The 24,351-nt window shown below is 66.4% G+C and overlaps 1 protein-coding gene across 6 annotated transcripts in view; it reads right to left on the minus strand.

The window, feature by feature from the left end:
• PIEZO1 (piezo type mechanosensitive ion channel component 1 (Er blood group)) overlaps positions 1-24,351 on the minus strand; it is a 54,438-nt gene that overhangs the window by 892 nt on the left and 29,195 nt on the right. The window contains exons 3-48 of one of the 6 annotated variants that reach the window (XM_022582928.3): positions 22,945-23,067; positions 21,944-21,986; positions 21,695-21,833; positions 18,831-18,999; positions 18,471-18,684; positions 18,210-18,381; positions 18,012-18,125; positions 17,848-17,932; positions 17,039-17,139; positions 16,470-16,730; positions 15,725-15,836; positions 15,436-15,614; positions 15,198-15,346; positions 14,945-15,127; positions 14,463-14,575; positions 14,193-14,347; positions 13,879-14,055; positions 13,278-13,403; positions 12,988-13,188; positions 12,334-12,538; positions 9,402-9,506; positions 8,645-8,798; positions 8,183-8,426; positions 8,018-8,114; positions 7,755-7,926; positions 7,257-7,346; positions 7,086-7,180; positions 6,730-6,801; positions 6,037-6,137; positions 5,654-5,735; positions 5,527-5,583; positions 5,265-5,437; positions 5,063-5,148; positions 4,678-4,869; positions 4,321-4,579; positions 4,056-4,244; positions 3,532-3,793; positions 3,165-3,288; positions 2,939-3,086; positions 2,644-2,858; positions 2,379-2,537; positions 2,151-2,298; positions 658-846; positions 461-553; positions 211-383; positions 15-137 (exon numbers count right to left, since the gene is read on the minus strand). In XM_022582928.3, the coding sequence (XP_022438636.1) occupies positions 15-137; positions 211-383; positions 461-553; positions 658-846; positions 2,151-2,298; positions 2,379-2,537; positions 2,644-2,858; positions 2,939-3,086; positions 3,165-3,288; positions 3,532-3,793; positions 4,056-4,244; positions 4,321-4,579; positions 4,678-4,869; positions 5,063-5,148; positions 5,265-5,437; positions 5,527-5,583; positions 5,654-5,735; positions 6,037-6,137; positions 6,730-6,801; positions 7,086-7,180; positions 7,257-7,346; positions 7,755-7,926; positions 8,018-8,114; positions 8,183-8,426; positions 8,645-8,798; positions 9,402-9,506; positions 12,334-12,538; positions 12,988-13,188; positions 13,278-13,403; positions 13,879-14,055; positions 14,193-14,347; positions 14,463-14,575; positions 14,945-15,127; positions 15,198-15,346; positions 15,436-15,614; positions 15,725-15,836; positions 16,470-16,730; positions 17,039-17,139; positions 17,848-17,932; positions 18,012-18,125; positions 18,210-18,381; positions 18,471-18,684; positions 18,831-18,999; positions 21,695-21,833; positions 21,944-21,986; positions 22,945-23,067 (6,823 nt within the window). Of the gene's footprint in view, positions 1-14; positions 138-210; positions 384-460; positions 554-657; positions 847-2,150; positions 2,299-2,378; positions 2,538-2,643; positions 2,859-2,938; positions 3,087-3,164; positions 3,353-3,531; positions 3,794-4,055; positions 4,245-4,320; positions 4,580-4,677; positions 4,870-5,062; positions 5,149-5,264; positions 5,438-5,526; positions 5,584-5,653; positions 5,736-6,036; positions 6,138-6,729; positions 6,802-7,085; positions 7,181-7,256; positions 7,347-7,754; positions 7,927-8,017; positions 8,115-8,182; positions 8,427-8,644; positions 8,799-9,401; positions 9,507-12,333; positions 12,539-12,987; positions 13,189-13,277; positions 13,404-13,878; positions 14,056-14,192; positions 14,348-14,462; positions 14,576-14,944; positions 15,128-15,197; positions 15,347-15,435; positions 15,615-15,724; positions 15,837-16,469; positions 16,731-17,038; positions 17,140-17,847; positions 17,933-18,011; positions 18,126-18,209; positions 18,382-18,470; positions 18,685-18,830; positions 19,000-21,694; positions 21,834-21,943; positions 21,987-22,944; positions 23,068-24,351 lie in introns of those variants that run through there. The other 5 variants (XM_022582927.3, XM_022582929.2, XM_089903398.1 and 2 more) reach the window with 5 other exon arrangements.

Genomic DNA, 24,351 nt, shown 5'->3' on the forward strand with positions numbered 1-24,351 from the left:
CAGGCCCCACTCACACGGACTGCTCTGAGGTGCCCTCCAGCAGGCTGGCCAGCTGCCTCCGGGCGGTGCTGTTGGGGGCCAGGCCCAGGGTGTGCTTCTCGTTGGTGTACTCCACCGTGCCGCCCTTGGCCAGGTCCCTACGACAGCACGAGGTGTGACCCCCACGGGCGTGCCCCCCCCCCCCCCGGCCCCTCCTGCCCCGGGACGTACCTCTGGAAGTTCCAGGTGAAGCGCATGGTGATGTCGGCGCTGCCGTTATACAGCTCCCGTTTCATCTGCGCCCGGCTTGGCGGGCTGATGCGCCAGAGTGCCCCGGAGCTCCCCTCGATCTGCGCCGTGACGATGTCCTCGGGGGCGTACTGGCTGATGAACTGCATGGCCAGCTGGGCGGAGGGCGGCACCTCAGCGGGGCGCAGCCGGGCCCCCTCCCATCCTGGCGTTTGCGTTTGGGGGCACTCACCGGGTGGGGGTCAAACTGCTTGGACAGCTCCTCGTAGGCCTGGTGCGTGAAGGGCACGATGGACGGCTGCTGGGCGCTCATGGTGAACAGGGGCTGGCGGTGGGGACACGGTGACGTGGCGCCACGGGAGCTCCCCCGCCCCAGGCCACCAGCAGCCACGGGAGGGCGAGCTCGTCTCCCGGGCAGAGGCCGCTCACCTCGTAGCCACCCAGCTTGAGGGTGACGGTGACGTCAGTGGGCTGGTTGACGACGCCGACCACGGACCGCACGAGGGACATGAAGAGCAGCGGGAACCAGATGATGGCCACGAGGAACAGGATGATAAGGCCGCCCATGCCGTACTTGACGATCTTCTTCTTCTTCTGCCCCTTGGGCTGCGGGTATTTCTGGGGGTGGGGGGCATGGGGCAATACAGGTCACCTGGTGCGGCTCTGCGCCGTGCCGAGCAGCCTGCCTCCCTGCTCTGTGGCGGCGGGCGCCATGGTCTCAGGCTCCCCTGTGGCCCCCACGACGTCGAGCCTTGACTGAGCATTGAAACTGAAGCCGTGGCAGTGAAGACAGTGGGGACCGGGGAGTAGAGCCCAGAGCCAGAAACAGACCCTTCCTCTGCGACTCTGCAGAGGGGCGGCTGGACACCCACGTGCTGAAGAGTCACGCTGGGCCCTTAAACCCTCGGCAAAAGTGAACTCGAACCTAAGACCTAAAACGGTAAAAGCCTTCGGGGCAAATGTCTCTGAGAAGCATCTAGTGTTCGGGATACACAAAGAACTCTCACAGCAATAGAAACCACCCAAGTAAAAGCCGGCGAAACACGTGAGTGGACGTCTCCCCAAAGGTGATACACGAGTGACCGACAAGCACAGGAAAAGATGCTCGACATTATTAGTCACCAGGAAATGCAAGCAGAACTGCGGTGAGACACCGCCTCACCCCTACCAGGACCGGCGAGATCACACAGTAACACGTGGGCAGGTAAGATGGCGCCCCCGCCAGGCAACACCCACGCGCAGTTCCACTCCTGGGTGTGCACCCAGGAGAAAAGGGGGCCTGTGGCCACAGTTCTGGACGTGAATGGCCATGGGGGCGTTTTTTAGGGCACCCAGAAGGTGTCCTAGACCACGTCACGCTGAGAGAAGCGTGAAGTCCAGTCACGGAAGGCCACGTGTCCCGTGATTCCATGTAAATGGCACCACAGGAACAGGCACATCCGTGTAGAAGACGAACCAGGGGCCAGGGGCCGGGGCCTGACTGCGAGTGGGAATGGGGCTTCTCTCCGGATGATGGGCACTAGCTGAAATTGACTGTGCTGACGCTCGCCTGAGTCTGAATAGACTAGAAATCACCAGACGAGGTGTGTGAATTTTATCAATAAAACTGCTAAAAAGAAAAAAAAAAAAGCACGAAAACCCAATTAACATTTTAGTGCCCACACCACGACCCGTGCTAGTAAACCAGGGTCCAAGAAGCCAGGCCTCTCCTGCCCGGCGTCTGCTCAGGCCCCTCTGTGGTTGGCCACCCCAACACGGCCACATTCATTGTCCCCTCGAAGAAGCCCCTTCTGGCCTCCAGGAAGTTTTTAGGACGATGCTCTCTGGACTGGACTCATGTTTCGTGGGCTGTGAACCCCAGGAGGGACCCCGGTGGGGCGTGACCAGTGTCCCCTGCTCCCCCCACCCCGGGGCCCGGGCACCTTTTCTGTCTCTCGGCTACACTTGATGATGAAGATGTTCGCATAGATGTCCTCCACGCACATCCAGTTGGACAGGGACAGCGTGGTGTCCGTCCACACCCAGTCCATCACAGCCCGCAGCTCCACCAGGAACGGCACCAGCCGGAACCTGCCGGAGACCGGGGCACCGTCAGGAGGGCCGGTGGGGAGGACAGCCCTGCCGCAGGTGCCCAGGCCGGCCACACTCACCCCTGGAAGAGGAAGAGGTTCAGGTGGTTGTACTTCTTGGTGAGGAAGTTGCCGAGGATGCGGGTGGGGTAGCCGCAGCGGATCTGGTAGGCGGACAGGGCGAAGTAGATGCACTTGACGAAGTACCACAGCTGGGCCACCGCGTTCTGGCTGAACATGCTGGATGGGACAGGAGCCGGGGCAGGTGCCTGTCTTGAGGCCGGAGCTCCACGGTCCCCGCCCCGGCACCTACTGCTCGGTGACAGGGGGGAGCCCCGGCACCTACCGCTCGGTGACGGCCGGCAGGATAAAGAACATCCACAGGTGCACGGCCAGCACCAGGACCACCTGGAAGGCCAGCTTGCCCAGCACGGTCTTGCGCAGGTAGAGGGCGCGGTCGACCACCATGGTGCTGAACTGGATCAGCAGCATGACCAGGAAGGCCTCCGGCACCTGGTCGTCTGACAGGGAGGACGTGATGTCTGTGGCCGCCGAGTGCTTCTGTGGCCGGGAGAGCAGAGGTCAGGGGCGCGGCCGCAGATGTGGGGCTGTGCTCATGGGGGCCCTGAGACCCAGCTCACCCCAAAGGCCCAGAATCCAAAGATGATGATGACGAAGTCGACGACGTCGGCCAGGAACATGAGAGCATAGACGTCGGTGGCCGCGCGGTACTTGGTGTGCAGAATGTCGTGGAAGAAGCGCCTTACAGGCCAGTACACGCTCCGGGCCCTGCAGGCGAGCGGCCTCAGTCTAGGCCCCACTCCTCCCACCCACCCTGGCCTGGGCGCTCCCGGCCGGGTCACTCACAGGGACAGGCAGAAGCTCTGCAGCCGGAGCCCCAGGGCCCTCACTCTTTTGCAGGGGCGGCTCTGCCTCTCCTCGCTCTCTGCAGCCGCCTCCGCCTCCGCTCCCACCTCCTTGTCGTCCTCGCCTTCTGGGGGGAGCAGCCGCTGCTGACCGAGCCCACGGTACGGGGCTGGGCCCGGCTCCGACTCCTGACCATCCCGAGACCCCACAGGGGCTGCTATTGATTGCCCTGCCTCACAGACCAGACTGAGTGCAGGGACCCCCTCCCCCCCACTGAGGGTCACCAGCAGTGGCCGTCAGGGACGCGGCTGGGGCAGTGGCTCCACCAGGTGGGCCGCGATGGCTGCACGTGGCCAGGCCCTCGTACCAGTGGCTGCCCGTCCTCTGGGTCCTGTGCTCTCCTTCCTCCTCTTTCTGAGACGCAGGCTGACGCGCCTCTCGTCACGGGGCTCTGGGGGCCCGTCCTTTGCTTCCACCGGGATGTCGTCCTCAGTGGGGGCCCTGGCCACCCCTGGCTCCCCCTGGGGTCCCAGCAGGGCCGGCTCCTCCTCAGCCGCCTTGTCCTTCCCACCACCCCTGTCACGCTCCTTCGGGACAGGGTCCTCGTCGTGGTCCCAGAGGCCGTAGCACTGTGGAGGGACGTGCGGGGCTGGTGAGAAGGCCGGCGTGGCAGCACTGGGCAGCACATGGCGTGGGCGAGGTGGCCAGGCCCACGCTGGGCCTCGCAGCATCCGGCCTGCCTCGGAGCAAGGTGGCTGGGCGTGCGCGCAGCCGTGTGTGCTGTGTGCCCACGTGTGTGCGCGCGAGAGGCGGCCCTGCACGGCCGTGTGTGCTGCGAGCCCATGTGTGTGTGCGCGGGAGGCAGCGGCCCTGCGCGGCGCGTGCGCTCACCAGCAGCTGGGCGCGGTGGAAGAAGAGCACGATGAGCTGCGGCAGGTCGCACTTGACGTAGCTGTCGCTCTTCTCCAGGCCCAGGATGCGTGGCGGGAAGTAGGGCTTGTTTTCATAGCGCCGCAGCACAGCGTGGCTGTTCCAGGGGAAGAAGCCGAACTGGAACAGGTACTTGGCGACCACCGTGACCTGCAGGCGAGAGGAGTCAGTGGGGCGCCAGCCCCCGACCCCCACCCCCACCCCCACCGCCAGCCGCGATGCCAACCTCGGTGAAGATGATGGCCGTCATCCAGAAGCGCTTGCTGGGCCGTGGGATGGACAGCATGGCCCACAGGAAGACCAGCACGGGCAGCATCAGGGAGGCAGCCGAGGCGGTGACCATGTGGTTGAGGATGATGACGAAGTAGCAGAGCAGCTCCGAGTGGGCGGCCACACACTGGTACACGGCCTCCAGCAGCCGCAGCACGCGGCCCTGTCCCGCCGCGAACCGCTCGGCCTCCTCCAGCTCCGGGATGTGCAGGCACCTGCGGGGGTGGGGGGGGGGACAAGGCTCAGAGCCTCTGGGGCCACCAGGCGGGCCTGGGCCCACCGGCCCTCCCGCCGTACACCCCTCCCCGCGCACCTGTCCAGGAGCAGCTCGCTGGCTGTGCGCGTTCTGGCGCGGCCGCTGGCGGGAAGCTCCCAGGAGCCGTGCAGGGAAGCCCCGGGCTCGGTGACCGTCTCCTCGCCGCTGCTCTGGGTGTTACAGCTGGCACTCAGAGGGCTGCTGATGTCCTCCGTCACGCTGCTCTGTGGCTCCTCCGCCCCCAGCCCGCTGCAAGAGGGGCGGGTCACAAGGTGTCCTGTGCGCCCCTCAGGCTCTGGGGCGGGCCTGGAGGGCTTCGGGGTCTCGGTGGATGAGGGCCCAGCCAGCTGCCTGCCCCTGTGCGGCAGCCCAGGTGCCGGGGCTGGACCTCACTCTGGGCCAAAGACAGGCCGGGTGGGGTGGGGTGGGTCCCCGCTCCTACCTGGATGGAGTGCTCAGTGCATCACGGATCATCTCAGCTTCGCTGGCATACAGCTGATCCAGCACGTCCCGGCGCACCTCTCCGCCCTGCAGGGCAGCGAGGGGCTCAGGGCAGCCGCGGTGGGCGAGAAGGCGTGGGGGTGCCCTCAGTGGGCGTGGTGTGGAGCGCAGGGGGCGGGGCGGGGCGGGGGCGGCCCACTCACCCGGAGCAGCTCCTGCGTGAGCAGGTAGCGCTCAGCACGCAGCACATCACTTGTGGCGCGGTGGTGCCGCGTGAAGTCGTGCAGCCAGCGCGTCAGCTCGTCCACCAGCGCCTGGCCCAGCACCCACAGGAACTGCGTGGTGCTCAGCACTCGTTGCATCACGTGGCTGCGGCCTGCGGCGAGGGCGAGGCACGCGGGTGCTGGAGGGACGGCTAGTGGGAGACCCCCAGCCCCCCAGCCCCTAGCCCTCGGGCCAACTCACCGGCTACCTCATCCTCCAAGCCCTCTGCCAGCTCTGCCTCCTGTCTTGGGTCACCGCCTGGGCACAGGGGTGCTGGTCAGCGCCTTGCAGCCCCGCCTCCCTGCAACCCGCCAGCCGCCGGACTCACCCGTGGGCAGCTGCCCTGCCCGCTCCTGCCGCTGCTGGTGCAGCACCGTCTGGGCGTTGGTCACCCACGCCTGGTACGCCATCTGCAGGCCAGGGCCCCGGGTTAGCACGCGGCCTCCCCTGACCTGATCCCGTTAGCCGAGGAGCCTGGGGCCAGGGGGCCCAGCTGGGGGCCGTCAGCTCCCTGCGCCTGGGCAGGAAATGGGCCACGGAGCTGTGGGGAGAGGACTGGGCGGTGCGTGCCGCCCACCCAGCACGTCCTGCTTGTCAGCGCCAGGCCCCGTGCTGAGAGCCAAGGGCCCGAAGACGGACAGGAGAATGTGTGCCCAGCATACGCTGAGCCCATCTGCAGGCCACAGCGGCCCCGCCAGCCTGCGTGCTCACCTGGAAGGTGCTCTGTGCTGACGGCCGGGCGTCCTCGGGCTGCACCTCCTCCTCCTCCTCGCTGTCCGACTCGAACAGGAAGTAGTCCCCAGAGTGGATGACTGCGGGCAGGGGTCACTGAGAGCCGGCCGCCCCCGTGGCTGGGCTCCACACCTCCCTCCTCCTCACCCGGACCCTCAGGTCCGTCTCCTCGGTTCGGGGTGGGTCTGGGAACAGCCTGGCCATGCTGGACTCCCTCAACAGCCTGCGACCCTGGGCCAAGGCCTGCACACCACCCTCCCCCCAGCGACGTCCACGGGGGCAGGGGGCAGTGTGCGGCAGGCCGGGGGACTGTGGCACGTGTGCGGGGCACGGGCGGGAGCGGTGGCACGGGACCAGACTGGGCGAGAGAAACGCGTGGGGGCAGGGCGAGAAAAGCAGGGGCAGTGCCGACCAGCAGCCGGGGTCCAGGCTTCCGAGCCCACGCGTCAGGAAGGAGACAACAGAGCGTGTTGTCGGGGACGTGGCCCGACGACAGCGAGGCTCAGCAGGGAACCCGAGAGCCCACGCACGGGGCTCCTGGGGGTGCTGGCCAGGTCAGCGCAGGGTGCGCCCCCTCCGTCCCGGGGGAGACGGCGGCCAGGGTGCGGGAGGCCTGCCTGGCACACAGCAGCTCTGAGAGGGCAGCCAGGGCAGGCCAGGCGGGGGCAGTACCTGTGGCGTGGTCCAGCCAGGGTCGCCACCACTGTGGCCGTGGCGAGGAGGAGCCCCCTGCACTGCCGGGCCCTGTGGAGGGGCAGGGTGAGCGTGAGCCAGCGGGGAGGCCCCAGGGCAGCGAAGGGGCAGGCCACGTGTGGTGCCGTGTGTGGGGGGGGGGGCAGGACAGACCACAAGTGCGGACGGACAGTCATGGGCTGGCCACGTGGCCCGTGGGGACAGAGTGACCAAGCGGCACAGGGTGGTTGGGCCGGGAAGCCCCGTGGGATGCCACACAGCACAGATGCAGGCAGGCTCCACCAGGCGTGGACACACCCCCACCAGGTGGGGACGCGGGGCCCATCCACACTCACCTGACTCCTGGCTGGGGTCCAGGGAGCCCTGCAGGTGGCCGCGGCCGGCCCGGCCATGCCTGTGCTTCTCCTGCTTGGCCCGGATGCGCTCCATCCTGCAGGGCGGGAGGCGGCTCAGCGCAAGGTGGGGCGGGGCCAGAGAGCCCGTGGCCCCACCCACACGGCACCTACTGTCTTTTCAGCTGGGCCAGCGACTTCTCCTCCGCCCTGCGGTGGAGCTCGATGGTCTTGAGGTTGGCAGCATTGTAGAGGCCAAAGCCCCTGTGGGGCAACAACGGGGGTGGGGCATTAGCTCCGGCTCAGCCTGGCGTCCCAGGTCCTGCTCACTGACAGCAGCAGGGGCCCAGCCCACAGAGCTCAACACCCGCCTTGTCGCATGCTGCTTCTGTGAGAGAGAGATCCTCCCGCAGCCTCCAGTCTTACGGGGTAGAAGATTGGGGGGGGGCGGGGGGAGAGCCGCTGGCCCATCAGCCAAAGCGCAGGGATGCGCCCTCAGCCCAGCGCGGTGGCCACAACCGGCCCAAAACACCAGCTGGTGGCAGAGCCGGGGCCGAGGCCACATACCCCCGGGGTATGGAGAAGGTCCTAGCGGGTCTGTCTCCTTGGTTCTCCCTCTAGGGGGCGGGCCACGTCACGGAGGGACGGCCCGGGGCGCGGCGGGGGGCCCACCTGGAGGCCTGCAGGGCAGTGGCGCGGAGCTCGGCCCAGACGTGCAGGAAGTAGTAGCTGAGGAAGACGCGGCGCTGCAGCAGCAGGAACAGGAAGCAGACGCTGTCCCACAGGACGCCCGCCTCCTCCACAGGCAGCAGGCAGTCCTGGTCGCGGCCCAGCATCTCCTTGGCTGCGGATGGACGCCAGCCAGGTCAGGGTCCTGGAAGCCGCGTACGTCCCCACGCGCCTCGGGGCCCCGGCCGCCTGCCTCGCGCACTCACGGTTGTAGTAGCCTTTGACCGTGCACACAAGGCTGAAGAGCTGGATGACCCAGCAGAAGCTGCTCTGCATCTGCTCCACGAAGACGCAGGACAGGAGCTGAAGGCGGGAGGAGGGTCAGCCTGGGCGCCCCCGGGCGGGGGCTGGGGGCTGGGGGCCGGGCTCACCGAGAGCATGTTCTTGGAGACGATGACGGTGACGTTGTAGAGAATGAGGCAGTCCCATAGGACGAGGCGGGTGCGCGTGTCCTTCTGCTGCAGGCTGGTGCCAAACAGCAGCAGGTAGAAGCAGGCCAGCAGGTAGCCCAGCCCGAAGATGCTGACGCGTGTGGCCCCCGTGACAAACACCACCACCAGCACCAGCCAGAAGAGGTAGCGGAAGACGGCCACCTTCAGCATGTCGAGGTAGGACCTGCCGGGCAGAGCGTCACTCTGGGCCCTGGTCACCGCTGCCTCCGCCGCAGCCCAGGACCAGGGGAACTCCCGGGCGGCCCCTCTGCTGCGGGGTCAGCATCCGCCCCTCGTCCCGGCCACAGAGACACCCCTGGCAGCACGCGTCCTGGCTCAGTCCCGCTTGAGCCCAGGCGCGTCTGTCGGCCCCGGGAGCCGTGCGGCCTCTGCGACGCCCACCTGCAGTGGATGAAGTTGGGCACGGGGTTGGGCTCCCCCTGCAGCGGCTCCAGGCGATCAGTGTTAACGCCTGCCACGTGCTGCCACTCCTCCGTGCGCTCGGCCAAGAACACCTGCCACTGCTGGGAGGCGCAGAGCAGCAGGAGGACGTCATCTGTGGGCACACAGGAGGCCACTGCCGTGCCGTGCTGCGCCACGCCCCGGGGAGCGCTGGCCGCACAGAGGCCTGGCCCACGACGGGGTGCAGGGCACTTCCTGCCCGGCATTGCCCTCATCCCCCAGGCCCTGGGCGGAAGCATGCACGCGTGTTTACACCGGCATCTACACACAGCGTGGATGCGCACACGGATGTTGGGGAACACGTCTGTGTACACGTTCTGCATGTGTACACGTGGGGGTCTACGTGCACCACACGACTGTCAGGAAGTGAGGCCAACGTGAGCCTGACTGCACACCACGTGGCATCAGTCTGCACACCCGTGTCCTCCCCCACATCCATACCTGTGTGCACACCTGCGCCCACACCGTGTGGCAGGAAGCACACATGTGAGGTGGACCCGTGGGACCAGGCACACTCACGGAACACACCCCTGCGGGGAACTGTAGGACTGGACTGGCTGCAAGGCCTGGACAATTCAGTCCTCGCTGGCCGCGGAGGAGGGTCGGCGCCTGCCTGCCACCTATCCCGCGGGAACCTGCACAGCTTCCTGCATGGCCAGCAGTGCCGTGTGTGCACGAGGGGCCCCAGGGGACTCACTGATGAGGTTGGTGGCGTTGGGGGCACTGAAGAAGTCCGGCAGGTACAGCCACCTGATCAGGGCAGAGTTCATGGGGATAGCCCGGCTCCAGCGCCACGGGTAGTCTGTGGGAAGAGGGTGCACATCACCCACCACCCCAACCCGTCCCCAGCGTCCCCGGGAGTCACTTGGACACCCACTCCCATCCCACCCGGAGTCTCCAGAGCACACAGGACCAGCGAGCCCAGTTCTCACGGACATGTGCCCCAGGCGCCAGTGGCTGGGGAGGGGGTACATGGGCAGGTGGGCGGGGCACAGCCTCACGTGTGGGCCACAGTCGGCGTGGACCCGAATGAGGCTTCATTGTGCACCTGCCAGAATGGCTAAAATAAAACCATGTGGATGCCAAGTGCTGGCGTGGAGGTGAAGGAGTGGGACCACCCTGGGTGGTCATCCCAGAGAACTGAAAACCACGGCCACACAAACACCTGTGCACCACCCAACGAACGAACGTCCGCAGGAGCTTATCCCCGACATCCCAGACCTGGAAACGGCCCAGTGCCATCCGAGGGGGTAAAGGTCAAGCCAGCTCTGGTGCACCCAACCCGTGGAAAACTGCCCAGCAAGGAACGTGAGCAAAGCGTCATCCAGGCCACAGCCCAATACACCTTAACTGCATCTCATGAGATAAACCAGACTCCTAGGTTACACCATCCAAAGGCAAACCATAGGGATGGAGACCAGGGTGGGCGCTGGGGATGGGAGGGGGGCAGGGACCTGGGGACGGACACAGCTCTACATGCTGGTCAGCACCACACAGTGAATTCTACTACATGGTTGGGGGAGCCCGGGACGGAGCGCAGACTGACAGGTGATCTAATTGGACAGTGCGTGTATAACGCGCCTCCCGGGAGGGGCCAGGAAGAAAGGAGCTGCCCCAAGTAACTTTACAAACGGCGTCTTGACGGAACACAGACACTGTCCACCAAGACGAAAGAGGAGCAGTGACACGGCATGGCAACACGCACACCCGGGGCCCAGGTCTTGGTTTCTGAATTCCACCCTCCAGGGAAAGGAACCAGGCTCCGGGGCGGGGGAGGGGGGGCGACTTCCTGGGATGGGGGCAGGGCGGGGGCGGCTCCTGAGGCAGCAGCACCCGGCTAACCCAAGACTGAGGACGTATCCCAGGGCCAGCGCGGGTACGGTGTGGACACAGCACCAACGACAGGAGTGCAGCAGAAGCCTGGGGATACAGGCCCAGAGTCTCTCTCTACAGATTAAACAACCGGACAGATCAGTAGGGAGAAGGGACACAGCTCTTCTTTACAGGTGATGCCAATCGATCACCACAGGAGACACAAAATCACTGTGAGAAAACCAAACAGCCCCTGCGGGCGGATCCACAGAGCGCGCTGAAACCAGCGGGCGAGAGTTTACAGGGAGACAAGACTCCTGCCGGGTCCTAAGCTTGCCCTGCAAGTGAACATGCGACAGTGACGAGCAGCGGCGAGACTGGCGGAAAAGGGGTGTCACCCGCGATGAGACACACCAGCCCCAGCGTGACGCACCGAGATGGGCAGGTCACGGCTGTGGTTTTCTTGCCAAAAGTGCTTAACCTGGTCTAAGGAAGAAACACCCATCGATGCTGGGATGAGGGGTGTTCTACAAACGACCACTTCCTGCTCCCCCCAGTCTCAAGGTGATGAAAGACAAAGGAGACCAAGGAGCCGGCCGAGGACCGAGAGCGGTGGGGGCCCCTGGGGACAGCCATGCGGCCCGTGGCTCCGGCCGTGGTTGGTGGCCTGGCCCCCGTTTTGGTTCTTAACTTTGGTCGCTGTGCTGGGTCGCTTCAGAGGCTGGCGTTCACGTCGGGGAAATTGGGTGGAGGACGTTCAGGAACTCTGCTCCACTTCTGCTACTCTTCAGCCGAAACCCAGGGGCTGTGACCCAAAAGGGGCCTCTCACAGGGCAGGGGCCTGACTTCCAAGGTAGTGATGCGGACCCCAAAGTGCCTGCCTGCAGGGCTCCACGGGCACCTCTGAGACGCTCTGAACGTGAGCGGGAACGCGGGATGGATTACAAAGCGCTCACACAGAACCCTGCACCCACTGACAAGACAACAGGAAACAGAGCGGGAAGGGAGAGAATTCAAAGCTCCTCGCAGAGAAGCCAAGTAGCAAATGTACCAGGAATAACAGAAATCAAAAACGTCCATTTTGTGAAGTTCCGCCAACAGGAGAGTCAGCAGACGTGGACACGCGGGGCAGAGCGCTGGTCCCCTGACAGGGTGGGCTGGGGGCCCCCAACGCCCCGATGGCCACTTGACTCCCCGTCATGGACCGTTCCTGCCCAAGCATTCCCCAGTGTCTACGCTCTGGGGCACAACCCACAGAACTAAGTTCAGGGCTTTCTGTGAGCCCCCTGGCCTGACTCTGGCAAGGTCACAAGAGACAGAGGCTGGGACAGTCCTGACCAAAGGCGATGGGAGAAGAGGACGGCCAAGCACTCCCGTCAGCTCCTGGTCAAAGCCAACAGCTACCAGGGACGTGGCCCTGAGGACGAGGCTGCTGAGTATGGATGGCGTATCAGACCGGGGGTGGACGGCCGTGTGTGGTCACCGTCCTGAACACAGAGGGTCCCCACCCTGGCTGTACTGAGCGTGGAGCCCAGACTGACTCCCATTTGCCTGGGAAGAGCATACAGCTGCTCCTTGGACTATTCTCCCAACCTCTCCGGTTATTTGAAAGTTTTCAAAATAGAACGTTGGGCAAAAAGAAAGCAGAGGGTGAGGAGAGGCCAGCGAGGGAGCCAGCACGACTGCAGCCCACAGAGTCCATGCACGGGGAGGAGGGGGCTGAGGCCACTCCAAGGGCTGGGATGCCCAGGTTGGGTGCAGCCACGCACGCCCAACTCACCCCATGCCCACCCCAGCCCGCAGGCCACCCTGCTCACCGATGCACAGGGCAGGGGGCATGCCCAGGCACAGCAGGTACTGGTAGAGCAGGAAGAGTGCCAGGAAGAGGCAGTAGCTGGGCCAGAGGCGGGCGATGGCCTCACGGCGCCGGCGGGTGAGGACGGCCACCAGCCAGCAGCCATGCAGGATGACCATGAAGTTCATGCGCTGTCCGATCACGTTCACGGCCATCAAGAAGCAGATCTGGGGGTGGCACAGCGGGACAAGGTGACCAGGATGGGGACGCAGTGAGCCGGGGGAGGAGCCCTCCTGGCTCTGCCTCTGGGCAGCCTCGGGCGGTAGTGCTTGTGCCCAGGGTGGGGGGCAATGGCCCAGGCTCACGACAGCCCAGGCCACCCTCCTGGAGGGACGGAGAGGCTGGACACGTCTCAACGGTGGGGGGAACCAAGGTAGGGGCACCATGGCGGAGTCGAGACGGAGCCCCTCTCCAGCCGGGGCCCCAGCCCCCTGCCCTCACTCCGCAGGCCCCTCTCCAAGCAAGGCCAACTCAGCTGGAGGACCTGACACCCTCGGTGGTCCCCCCTCCCCCCGCCCTGGGCCTGCCCATTGCAGAAAGCCCCACAGAGGGTGGCAACGACCCCCAGTGGCTCAGGCCTGCCCAGGGAGGAGGCGAGAGTCGACGCCTGCCTCACCTCCAGCCCAAACTTGTAGAAGAAGAAGTTGACGAAGTACTTGAGGCAGCTGGGCAGGTCGCGGTCGAGCTGCTGGCGGGTGCCATCGGCGCAGACGGCCTGGGCCGGCAGCGGGGCCAGCTGGTGCCGGCGGCGGTGGTAGTCCTGGCACCGGTACACCACAGCCTCGAACACCAGCAGCAGCAGGATCTGCAGGTGGCTCTGGGGGGCGTGGCCAGTCAGGCCCCGCCCAGCCCCTGACTCCACCCCCACCCCCCACCCCCGCCCCGGCCCACCTGCCCCGCACTCACTTGGATGTAGCCCAGGTTCGGGAAGCCCTTCCGCACCCCGAACCAGTTGGCGGGGTCGATGGGTCCCCGGTACAGCAAAGACTCGTGGATCTCCGTCTTCTGCAGGTTCGTGCTGTTGGGAAAGGGCTGGGGGAGGGGCGGCGTCAGCACCTGCTGCCCACCAGGAACCGGACGCTGACCCCAGGGACCGCCAGCCCCACGCGACACCCCCGCTGCAGCCACAGCTCCGATGGGTCTGCGCCGGAGCACAGCTGTCCCCAACCAGGGACGTGGGGCGCTGTCAGCCTCCAACCCACCTCAGTAGGGAAGGGGACATGGATGGTGTTTGGGGACAGGGAGGCCACCAGCAGGGGCTGGGAGAGTGAAGAGAAATCTGTGGGTGGGCTTCCCTGAGCAGCCCCACACTTCCCTCCAGCAGACGTCAGGCCTCTGTGCCCCTCACGCCAGGACCTGCACTTCCGTCAGGAAGTCAGCCGGGTCGGGACACATCTCTGAACCCAGATGTCTCAACCTGGGGAGTGGGTCCTCCGCAGGAAGCCCAGGCCCCAGGGACAGGCCCTCTGCATCCGTCCCTCCACCCAAGCTGGAGCAACGGCCGTACCTCGGTGCAGTTGCTGGCATACTCGTGGGGGCTGACAACCTTGAGCTGGTACAGCATCTTGCACACAATGATGATACAGGTCCACACGGTAGCCAGGCAGGAGGCCATGGGCCGGAAGCGGGGGTAGGGCAGGGCGAAGGCCCACAGCACGACCAGCAGAAAGTTCAGCACCGACACCTGTGGGCAGGCGGGCAGTGGCGGCGGAGCAGTGGCAGGCAGGGCTGCGCCCTCCCCGTGGGCCCACGATCCGCAGCCACGTGCTGGTACCGGCTCCAGGGAGGCCAGCGAGAGTGTCTGAGCGTGCCCACACTCACCTCCTTCAGGGCCACCCACATGGTGTACAGGGCCACCATCTTGAAGACGTGCAGCTCTAGCAGACGCCGCGTGAGCACTTGCACGCGGGTGAGGACATCCGAGAAGCCGGCGGCCAGGTCCAGGAGCCGCTCAGCCACCAGGCCCCACTTGCTGGCTGGGGGGTTGGGGGGCCAGTGAGGAGCGGGGGACAGGGCCTCTGTGGCCTGGGCCGTCCCATCCCGTGTACTGACGGGGCTCCGGGGCTCAAGATCCGGGCACCTTGAGCTTACCCTCCGGGACCTGTATGGCCTGGTGGGGGCCAGCCACGCCCAGCCCCTCGTCTCTGGGTGCCGCCTCCTCTTCCTCTTGCTGCAGCAGGGGGGTCCCGCTCACCGTGTCCTGCCTGGGACAGGACCCTGAAGTGTCCTTCCCTCCTGCATTCCTGGGGTGCCCTGCAGCCCCTCCCATTCCCGCCTCCCCAGAGACAAGAGAAGCCCCACCTGCCATCCCACCCCAGCACTGGGACCCCTGTGCTGCAGCCACTAGGTGGGAGAGTGGGGCCCGGCTTGACGCCGTGATCCCCGCGGGTTGGAGAAAACATCCAGTACCTGAGGCCCCGGCACCTGCAGGCAGCAGCTGAGAGCTCAACCCTGTTCCGGGTCTCCCGCCCTCACCGTACAGACTCCACCCCCGCCCGAGACCGGCCTTCCCCTGTGCGGGCTCAGGGAACACTCTGCAGACCCCCAGGCACCAGGAGGGAGGACGGGCGCACCTGTGAGCCCAGCGCAGGGTGCAGGCGCTGGGCGGGGGGCGGTGCTCGGGGTCGGTGAGCTGCATGAAGGGCCTGTGGAAGTAGTGGAGCTGCAGGATACAGGCGAGCAGGAAGAAGCCCGGGACCAGGATGCTAGAGAAGAGCTCGGACACGCTGAACTGCTCCAGGCCCAGGTCCCCCAGCCTGCGCGGGAGGGGCTGTCAGTGCCGCCAGCGCGGCAGCCGCCCCCCCAACCCCTGCGTCCGACACTCACTGCTCATCCGTGAGGCCGGTCAGGTTGCGCCAGTAGGCGGGGAAGTCCTGGAACTGGAAGGTGTAGACGGCCACCAGCACCAGCATGGTGTAGGCCACCACCAGCCACCAGAACGCCTTGAGCAGCTTCCGCCACAGGCTGTAGTACACCTGCCGACGGCCAGGCGCGGTGAGGTCAGCCGCGCGGCCCTGCACGCCCACGCCACGCCCGCGCCCCGCCCGCGCCCCGCCCCCGGTACCTGGAAGAGGGTGAGGCAGAGCAGGAAGAGCAGCATGTAGACGATCTTGTACACGACAAGGCGGCCGGCGAAGCTGACCACGATGAACATGCCGCCGCACACGTAGACCCAGTACTTGGCGTACACGCCCCTGACCAGCTCCCCCAGGCTCCGCAGCAGTGTCCGCGTCTGGGTGGGCTCTGCGGGCCGGACGGGGGCGGGGGGGCGAGCGGGGTGCAGCTTCAGGACCGGGCAGGTGGGGGAGGCGCCGCGCCCCTTCCCCCCTCCCCCCACTGCCCGGCCCGCTCACCTGCGGCGGCCACAGTGACCTCCATCAGCGCCACGGGGTCCCGCGCCCTCTTCAGCAGCTTCTCCTTCACAAACTGGCGCAGCAGAAGCCAGAAGGTGAGGGTGCACAGCAGCTGGGGGGCAGGGGCGGCGGCACTGAGTGGAGCCCGGCCGGTGGAGGCGGGAGCCGGGGTGAGACCGCAGCAGGAAGGCGGCCTGCCCGGGCCCCGCGCGCCAGCCTCCCTGCAGGCAGAAGCTCAGCCTCTCGTACGCACGCACGAGTTCACGCACAGATGCACACGCTCCCACACAGCAGCCCCTGCACTCACACACCACCTCGTCCACACACAGACCCGCAGGTGAACGCGGGGTCACAGGTGTTTACACACTTGCAGGCTCCTGGGCTTGCACAGTGAGATATAACTAACTCACAGGCCCCCAACACGTGACCGGCAGCAGCACGGCCGTCCAGGTGCAATGGCCTGTCCCAGAAGGGGGCACGGCAAAGACACAGACGCCCGCTGAGACCCAGGGGCCGCGTGCGATGCTCAGAGCCCGTGTCAGGCAGCTGGGATGGCACCCCCAGGAACACGAGATCATCACTCGTTCACTCAACAAACGCTCTTCGAGCAACTACTCCGGGCCGGCTGGGTGACCCCGGTGACCACCAGACGTGGGCTCCGGCCTCCAGAGCGCCCACGGCACTAGGAGCTGAACGGGCAGCGTGGTGTCATCACAGGCACGCAGGGGGTTGGGAGGAGGCTCACCATGGCGCCCAGGTCCAGGCAGGGGTAGCGGGTGTGCTCCAGCCCCAGCTGGCGCAGGCTGACGGGGCCCAGGGCGGTGGGCAGCTCGGGCCGCAGGTCCATGGCCCACACGTAGCGCAGGCTGCAGAGCGCCAGCCCGTAGAGCAATATGAAAGGCGAGCAGAGCATAGCCATCTGGTGGCGGCTACGCACGGTCCAGATGAGACAGGCCCAGAGCAGCAGCACGAAGGTCAGCCAGCTGTGGTAGGTGATGCTCCACACCTGGACGGCCAGGGCGTGGGTAGGACACCCGGCCCGGCACCCATACCCCGTTCCCCCAGGCTGATGAGGGGGTGGACCCCCGGGGCCGGGGGTGTGTGTGCTCAGACAGGAAGGCCAACCTGCCCAGCTGGCCCGGAGAGCTGCCCAGGCACGCTCACACACGCGGCTGGGGGCTGGCCGGGGCTGCTCTTGGCCTAGCAGGTCACAGCCCCAACCGCTTCTGGTGACAAGGCACCAGAACACCATCTGTCGCGAGGGAGCCCGCGGGAAGCCCCAGCCCGAGGGGTGGCCCAGGCCAGCGCCCTTACCATCATGGCAATGAGGGCACATACGTAGCTCTGGTCCATGATGAGGTGGCCCAGGCCGTGCAACGGAGACGTCTCCTTAGGCCCAGTCAGCCTGGGGCGCGCTAAGGGGTGAGGGCAGGGGTCACCAGGGAGGCGAGACCCCTGCTGGGGAAACTCCAACGTCAATAGGCCCGAGCCCCTTGCCTACACCCGAGTGGCCCGAAAATGCAGACAGCGTGCTGGAGCCACAGCCTAGGTGGAGGGGGGGCCACACCTGGCACAGGCTCACGGGGCACTGGGGGAGGAACACACGGGCAAAGGGCCCGGGCTCCTGTCCGACCCTGTTCCCAATGTGCTGTGGGACCCTGGCCAGTCCTCGCCCCTCTCCAGGCCTTGGCTTCCGAGACTCTGAAGGGATGGGGTGGAGGGGATTGCCCTGATCCCCTTCCAGCTCCGTGAGCACCCACGTCCCCAGACGCCAGCCCCCGAGGCCAGCGGCTTCATCCTCTACTGTGTAAAATGGAAATCGAGGCTTCATCACAAAAACAAAAGGAAAAGGAAGAAGCACCCCAGAGCCCTGCCCTGGGGACACTGTCTGCCCAGCTCCCAGGGCCGCAGAGGCAGCCCAAGGCAGAGCAGTCAAGGTCTCTGGGGACTGGGAGGCAGGTGGGGAGTGGGTGGGAGCCTGGAGACCCCCGCAGGGTCTCGGGTTCCATGAGCACCACAGATACGGCGCCCGCCCTGGGCAGCCCCAGAGAGGTGCGCAGCTGGACAGGCCGACCGGGCGAGGCCACCAGGGGGCAGCACCCGTGTGGCCGCATCATACTCACGGGGCCGCTGCTGGACAGGGTTGTGGCCAGTGAGGTCGTGCACGATGCAGTTGTCCTCAGGGTCCGGCGGCACGGCCATCGTGTGCTGCAGACGAGCCAAGACCCGTGAGCCGAGCCTGGGGGCATGGGGGCGCCAGCCGCACCGCTCAGTCCGCACCCCTCACCTGCGTGGCCTCCTCCTCCTTGGGGGCTGGAGCCCTGGCCTGGCCCTGGGGCCGCTGGTCCACCTCGGTCAGCTCCACCTCCAGTTCCATGTCGCCCCCGGCCGCCTCCTTCCCCTGTGGAGGCCGGAGGGGAGAGCTCAGCACCCCCATCCCGGCCTGAGGGGTGCGGGGACACAGGGCACCGGCCTGGGCACTGACCCGGTCCGCGGGCCGGCGCGCTTGGAGCTTCAGGAGCGAGGTCACGGTGTAGCAGAGAAGCAGCAGGATGCCGGGGCTCACGTAGACGGGCCAGTCGTGGCTGGTGTTGAGGACCAGCACGTTGGGGCTGGAGCAGTTGGGGGGTGGCACGAAGTCCTTGAGCCCGAACACCCTGCCCACAGAAGGTGCGTTACTGACTGCGGCGAGGAAGTTCACGGGTGCGAGGCGGGCAGGGCCAGGGCCCCGTGGGCGAGCCCTCACCTGGCCCAGATGCTGGCAGGCGGGAGCATGGACTGGGCGAGGGGCGTCTGGTAGCAGTAGAGGCAAAGGAGATGGCCGGCGCCAAAGCAGCCCACCGTGACGCAGAGTGCACTGAAGCCCAGGGGGCTGATGGGAAAGTGGCAGGCCCACCAGGTGCAGATGGTCAGGAACAGCAGGAAGTAGACGCTGGAGAAAGCTGACGGGTGGGCGATGCCTGCAGGCCAGGCAAAGGCGCACAGGGTCACGCCCGGCCTGGGCAGCCTGACCGCCGTCTCGCTGCTCAGTGGGGAGCTGGGCTGCCGAGACCCCTGCCGGTGTGACCGCCAGCGGTGGGGTCCCAGCTCCCTGCCCAGGGGGTACCTGCCAGCGCGAGGAGCACTATGGCCAGAGTCCGCCCAGCGGCCACCAGCAGCCAGTGCGCTGTGATCCGGAACCGGGCGGCCAGCCAAGATCTCCGCTTGTGGGGCAGTGCAGGGGCTTCCTGCAGCCCCACCAGGGAGCCGGTGTCCACGCCCCCGTCATCATGGTCCTGCCGAGGTCACGGGGCAGGCGCAAGTCAGGTGCGTGTGGAGGGGCCACCCCTGCAGCCCCACACCCGCCCCTCCCCACACCCGCCGCGGGCCCTCCGAGGACACGGGGCCGCCAGCCTGAGCGTGGCCGCGTGCTGCCCTCCAGGCCCAGCTCCGCCCACCGTCTTCCCACCGCCTCGCTCGGGTTCACAGCCCGGGAGGGCGCCCACTGCGGCAGCAAGACACGCTCCTGCCAAGGCTTGGCGCTCAGATGACCGACCCGCGCAGGCTGACCTCACGGTGCTCTGGAGCCCCTCAAGGGCCTCTTCACTCCCCACCCCCACCAGGGGACCCCGAGGACAGGGCAGGCCCACAGGTTCCTGCATCTGTCCCCGGTGCCCTTGGCCTGAGAGGGCCCGCGTGGGGATTTTTAGGGAAAAGAAAAGCAGTGCACAGCACAGCCACGTGTGCATCTCACTCTACAGCTACAGGGCACCTCTACACCCTAGCCTTGGCCCCACGGCACCTTCCTCGTCAGTACAGCGACGGAGGCTCGGAGGGGACCCCAAATCACACAGCCAGGGAGGACAGCGCCCAGGGTGCAGCCTCCTCCTGCTCTGCTGCCTAGTGGGGCCTCTGGAGTGAGACGCACACCTGGGCGGCCCTTCTCGGCCTCAACTGCCTGTGGGGCACAGAGACCACCAGGGCCCGCTGCCCTGGTCCCACCTCAGGGTTTCCCAGAACAGAGCAGCTTCCTGGAAGCAGGGAGGCCCGGGGGAGGCAGAAAGAACACAGACTCTTTGTCAGACGCCAGCTGTAACGTGGGCGCCGTGCCTATGCCCTGCCCCGTGGCGGAGGCGGCCCTTGGTGTCCAGGCTGACAGCACGGGCTCAGGGGCCCGGCGCCCCGGTCAGTCACACACCGGCTTCGAGTCGGGGGTTAGGGGTCTTGCCTGTGCAGCCTTGGTGAGCCCCCTAACCGCTCTCAGTCTGTTTTCTGCCTGTCAAATGAGGGTGGGGCACGGGGCAGGCCCCAGGGAGGTGCCACTGAGCCGTGCCTGGAAGGAGGGGAGGGGACAGGCCAGGGCAGAGGCCCAGCCCTGGGGTCAGAGCAGTACCCAGGGTCCCCCCATGATGCACCAGGACGGGGGGATAGGGGGACAGCTGCTGGAAGGCACTACAGCCAGGCCCGAGCTCAACCCTGCCCACAGCCTGGCCCCGGCCCTGGGAAAGCGGCCGTGGAAAATGAGCGTTTCTGGGAGTGGGAAGAACAGAGGCAGCTCCTGGGCAGAAGGACAGCTGCTGGGGGCCGCCCGCATGGTCCAGCCCACCCAGGCCCGGCTCCAGCCCCGCCTCGGCTGGCCCCCCGGGACGCACCTCCCACCGCAGCCCCAATGACCCCCTCAGGGCAGGCACGGACCCACGTGTGCCAAGTCAGGACGGGCGCGTGTACACAGATCGTGTGCAGCCGCGTGTGCCGCGGCCCTGCCAGGTGGCAGCATCCACACAGGGGCGCTGGGGCTGCTTCTGGCCTTGAACTCCGGGCGCCTGTGATGGGCCCCCGTGGCCTTGCTCTGAGGTCTGTCTACACCAGCCGCCCCGGGGCCGGAGTTCAGCCCCCAGGGGCTGCCAGGACAGCCCTGTGCTCCGAGGGGTGATGGGCAGCGTAGGCTGGGGAGCTGGCCCCTCCCGCCCGCCCCAGGAGTGGGGAACAAGCCAGCCCCTTCCCGGTGAAGCTGTTCTGGGAAGCCCCGGCTCTGCTAATGAGGAAAACAGAGGCCTCCCTGGCCCCTGCGCCCGCCGGTGCCCATGCACCGGGGAGATGGAGGGGGACGGCCAAGTCAGGGAGCCACCCCGAGGGCAGGCAGCAGGGCGGTCCCAGCCCCACTTGACCCCCACAAGTGCCTGGAAAAGCCACTCTACCTCCAGGCCCCCGTCTCCCCCTCTGAAATGCGGGTGCCAGCCTTGCCCTGCAGGACTCGGGGGACGGGCAGGTCAGCTGTAGGCTGAGCCCCACCTCAACCTGCGGTAGGAAGTCCCCTTCTCCCCGGGGCTGAGAGCGTCGCCTGTGGCCCCCCACGGCCTCCCGGGCAGGGACCCGGATGGCCACAGACCTGGCCCAGCCCTGGAGACCAGGTCCTACTCGACAGAGGCTGAGGCCAAGTGTGAGGGGCCCAGACTGGGCTCGAGACCACAGCCCTCGTGCAGGGACAGGAGAGGACACGGAGGGTAGAGCCCAGGGGGACCCCGAGGACTCTGGCAGAGGGCCCTGCTTCAGGCCTCTGAACCGACACAGCCCCTGCCTTGACACACACAGCCCACCGATGGCCCCACTGTGGGCACGGCTGCTCTGACATCGTCTGTCCCTCTGTCGGTCCCTAGGTGCTCCCTGACGGCTGGCGCAGACCATCCTCCAAGAGCGCTGACTCCCCACTGCCCTGCGGCCCCGAAGACCCTCTTCCAGGGGGCAGCTTGAAAGGCGCAGGCGCTGCCTGGGGTCCCTGCACGCGCTAGGACCACGCGCTGCATCGCTAGCAACCCCCCACAGGGATGTGCACTTGACCTCCTCCGTTGCCGTGTCTCTCCATGATGGGCATATACGGACTTTTACAACTAAAACGTCCACGTTTGTAGAAAGAAAGAGATAAGAAGCGGAGGAAGAAAAAGTACAATAGTCCTCAGATGGCTGGGACACAGGCGTGCCCCCATCCCTCACCGGCTCCTGGGCACGCTGGCTCCGCCGGGCCGTCCGCGTACGGCGCCTGCACACGCCAAGGCACAGGGAGGAGGCCGCCAGGACACCCAGGTCGGGGGCCACCAGGCGGATGGCGTTGGGCACGTCCTTCAGGTCCAGCCTGTGGAGGGCAGGGAAAGCCCGTGGCCGGCTCAGGGGGGCAGGTGCCAGCAGGGGGCACCCCGGGAGCTGGAGGCCCAGGAAATCCCCGAGGGAGGCTGGGGGACTCACCTCGTGACCCCAATGTGTCGGGAGACGGTGTCCCAGGTGCTGCCTGCAGAGAGAGGCACGGGGGAACCGGGTCAGGCGGGCGGGTGCTGAGAAACCCCTTCCGTGTTGCCAGGAGGGCCACGGAACCCCTGGTGTCCGGGGGTGCTTGAGAACGCTGCCTCCCCCGGTAGGGTAACTGAGGCCCAGCCGGGGTAAGCTGGGCAGACCAAGGCCCATTACTTCTGCCTGGCAGAATGGGTTTCATGGCTCAGCCAGGCGCTGTGTGGCCCGGGAGGCTGGGCCGGGCTCTCGGACCCATCGGCCGAGGCCGGCTGCTCCTTGGGGGCCCGAGTGGGGAGGGCTGGTCTAAGAGCCGCCAGGACCAGCGGGCCCTCGAGGCACCTGACTTCTCTCCAGTTTCTAAACTGCAGGAGAGGCACGATCTTCACGGAATGAAAATGGGAGGCGGGGTGGGACATCCTGCCCGCCACGAGCCACTAGGACGTGGAGGTGGGAGACCCCACCGGGCAGTGGGGAGGGGAGCCCAGGGTTCCGTCGTCTGAACACTGGGGCGCTAGTGTCAGTGGAGGTGGGAGGGCTGGGCGCCGGCTGGGGACTCCATCCTCGGGGTGAAAGGGCGCAGGACACTGGGCGGGCGGCACACCAGGGCCCAGGCCCTCGGCCCAGTCTCTCTGCCCCAGAGGGCTCAGGAGGGAGATGCGAGACGGAGGGGCCCGAGAAGACCGGGGCTGCCCGGACACAGTGCTCTGGGACCAGCACTGGGCTGGGGCTCAGCCCAGCCCCACGGCCACCTATTACCGGGGCACTTAAAGCTGGGCCATTTGGGCTGGATGTAAATCGTGGCTGGGCACTCAGAGGCGGCCCCTGAGGCTGAGCTGACCTTTCCGAGGAGCCTGAGGCTCCCCCACCCTCCCCAGGCTCTCCAGTCCCTCAGGAGGCCATCGGCTCTCCCCCGGGCCTGCTGCCCCCAGGCACCCCCTTCCCGGCCCTTCGTGACTCACAGCTCGGCCCCAGAAGCTGGTCCAGGTGGGGCACGGTGTGCAGGCATATCTGGAAGGTGAGGTGGGCTGCCAGGAAGAGGAGGCTGAAACCCAGCAGGGCTCGCAGGAGGCGGCCGGTGTGACCTGGAGGCAGAGACGGGAGCGGTGGGGCCGGCATGCAGCCAGGCCTGGAGCGGGGGGATGCGGAGGGAGCAGACCGCTCAAGGCCACTCAGCCCTGGCTACCAGCCGAGCCAGGCTGTGCGCACCAGCCCGAGACACGCACCCAGCACGGACCCAGGGTCTTATGGGGCCGTGAGAAGCGAGCTCATGCAGCACACCCCTCCTACACCAGCCCACTGACAGCTCACCCAGCCCCGTGGTCCAGCACTATCACGACCCCAATTTACAGACGGGAATGGACACAGAGAGGTGAAGTGACTTGCCCACAGTCGCACAGCAAGCCCATCCTGCCTGCGCTTGGTCTTGTCCCCTTCCTGGGGCGTGGAGCAGTGGGGGCAGAGCCAGTGCAGGAAGGAAAAGCCCCCTCGGGCTGGGGGGCCACCTCCAGTTTTGCTCATGTATCCCGGAAACATCTGTGTTGCTGCCTGGCCCTGGCAGCGGGGTGCTGCTTCATGCCCAGTGCAGGCTGAGAGCGTGCACCGTCCAGGGAAGGCCCCGCCCAGCACTCAACCACACCGCCTATCGAACCTGGGATGCTCTCCTGCCCATAGCAAAGCCTCAGGCTCCGAGAGGCGGCTGTACCCTGGGAATTCACACGATGAGTTGATGTATGGGAGGAGGAATGAATGGATGGATGGACGAAGGGATGAGGGGATGGATGGGGAACAAATGGATGGGAGGATAAATGGGTGGATGGGAGGATGAAGGATGGATGGATAGATGGGAGAAAGGATGGATAAATGGATGAGAGGATGTATGACGTGGGATAGATGGGGGAATGGATGGGAGATATAGATGGATGGGAGGAGAGATGGATGGATGGATGGGGGATGATGGGATGGGGGATGGATGGAAGAATGGATGGAAGGAAGGAGGGATGGATGAATGGATGGATTGGAGGACAGATAAATCGAACAGATGGATGGAAGGATGGATGGATGGGAGGATGGATGGATGGGAGGAGAGATGGATGGATGGATGGAAAGAGGGATGGATGAATGGATGAGAGGATGGATGGATGGATGGATGGGAGGACAGATACATGAATGAATGGGTGGATGGGAGGACGGGAGGATGTATGGATTAGAAGATGGGTTGGATGGAGAATGAGGGGATAGAGGGATGGCTGACAGCAGTGTTGGTGAGGCCAAAGGGCAGCTCTGATTTCAGAAGGGGAGGGGTTCAAGCCAGTGTGGGGCTCCTGAATTGCCCAGGAGGGATAAAGGGCGTGGCAGGTGACCACTAG

Source organism: Delphinapterus leucas, chromosome 20, assembly GCF_059928025.1.
Source record: "Delphinapterus leucas isolate spDelLeu-1000000601 "Yukka" chromosome 20, BTC_Dleu_Yukka2, whole genome shotgun sequence".
NCBI classification, from domain to species: Eukaryota; Metazoa; Chordata; class Mammalia; order Artiodactyla; family Monodontidae; genus Delphinapterus; species Delphinapterus leucas.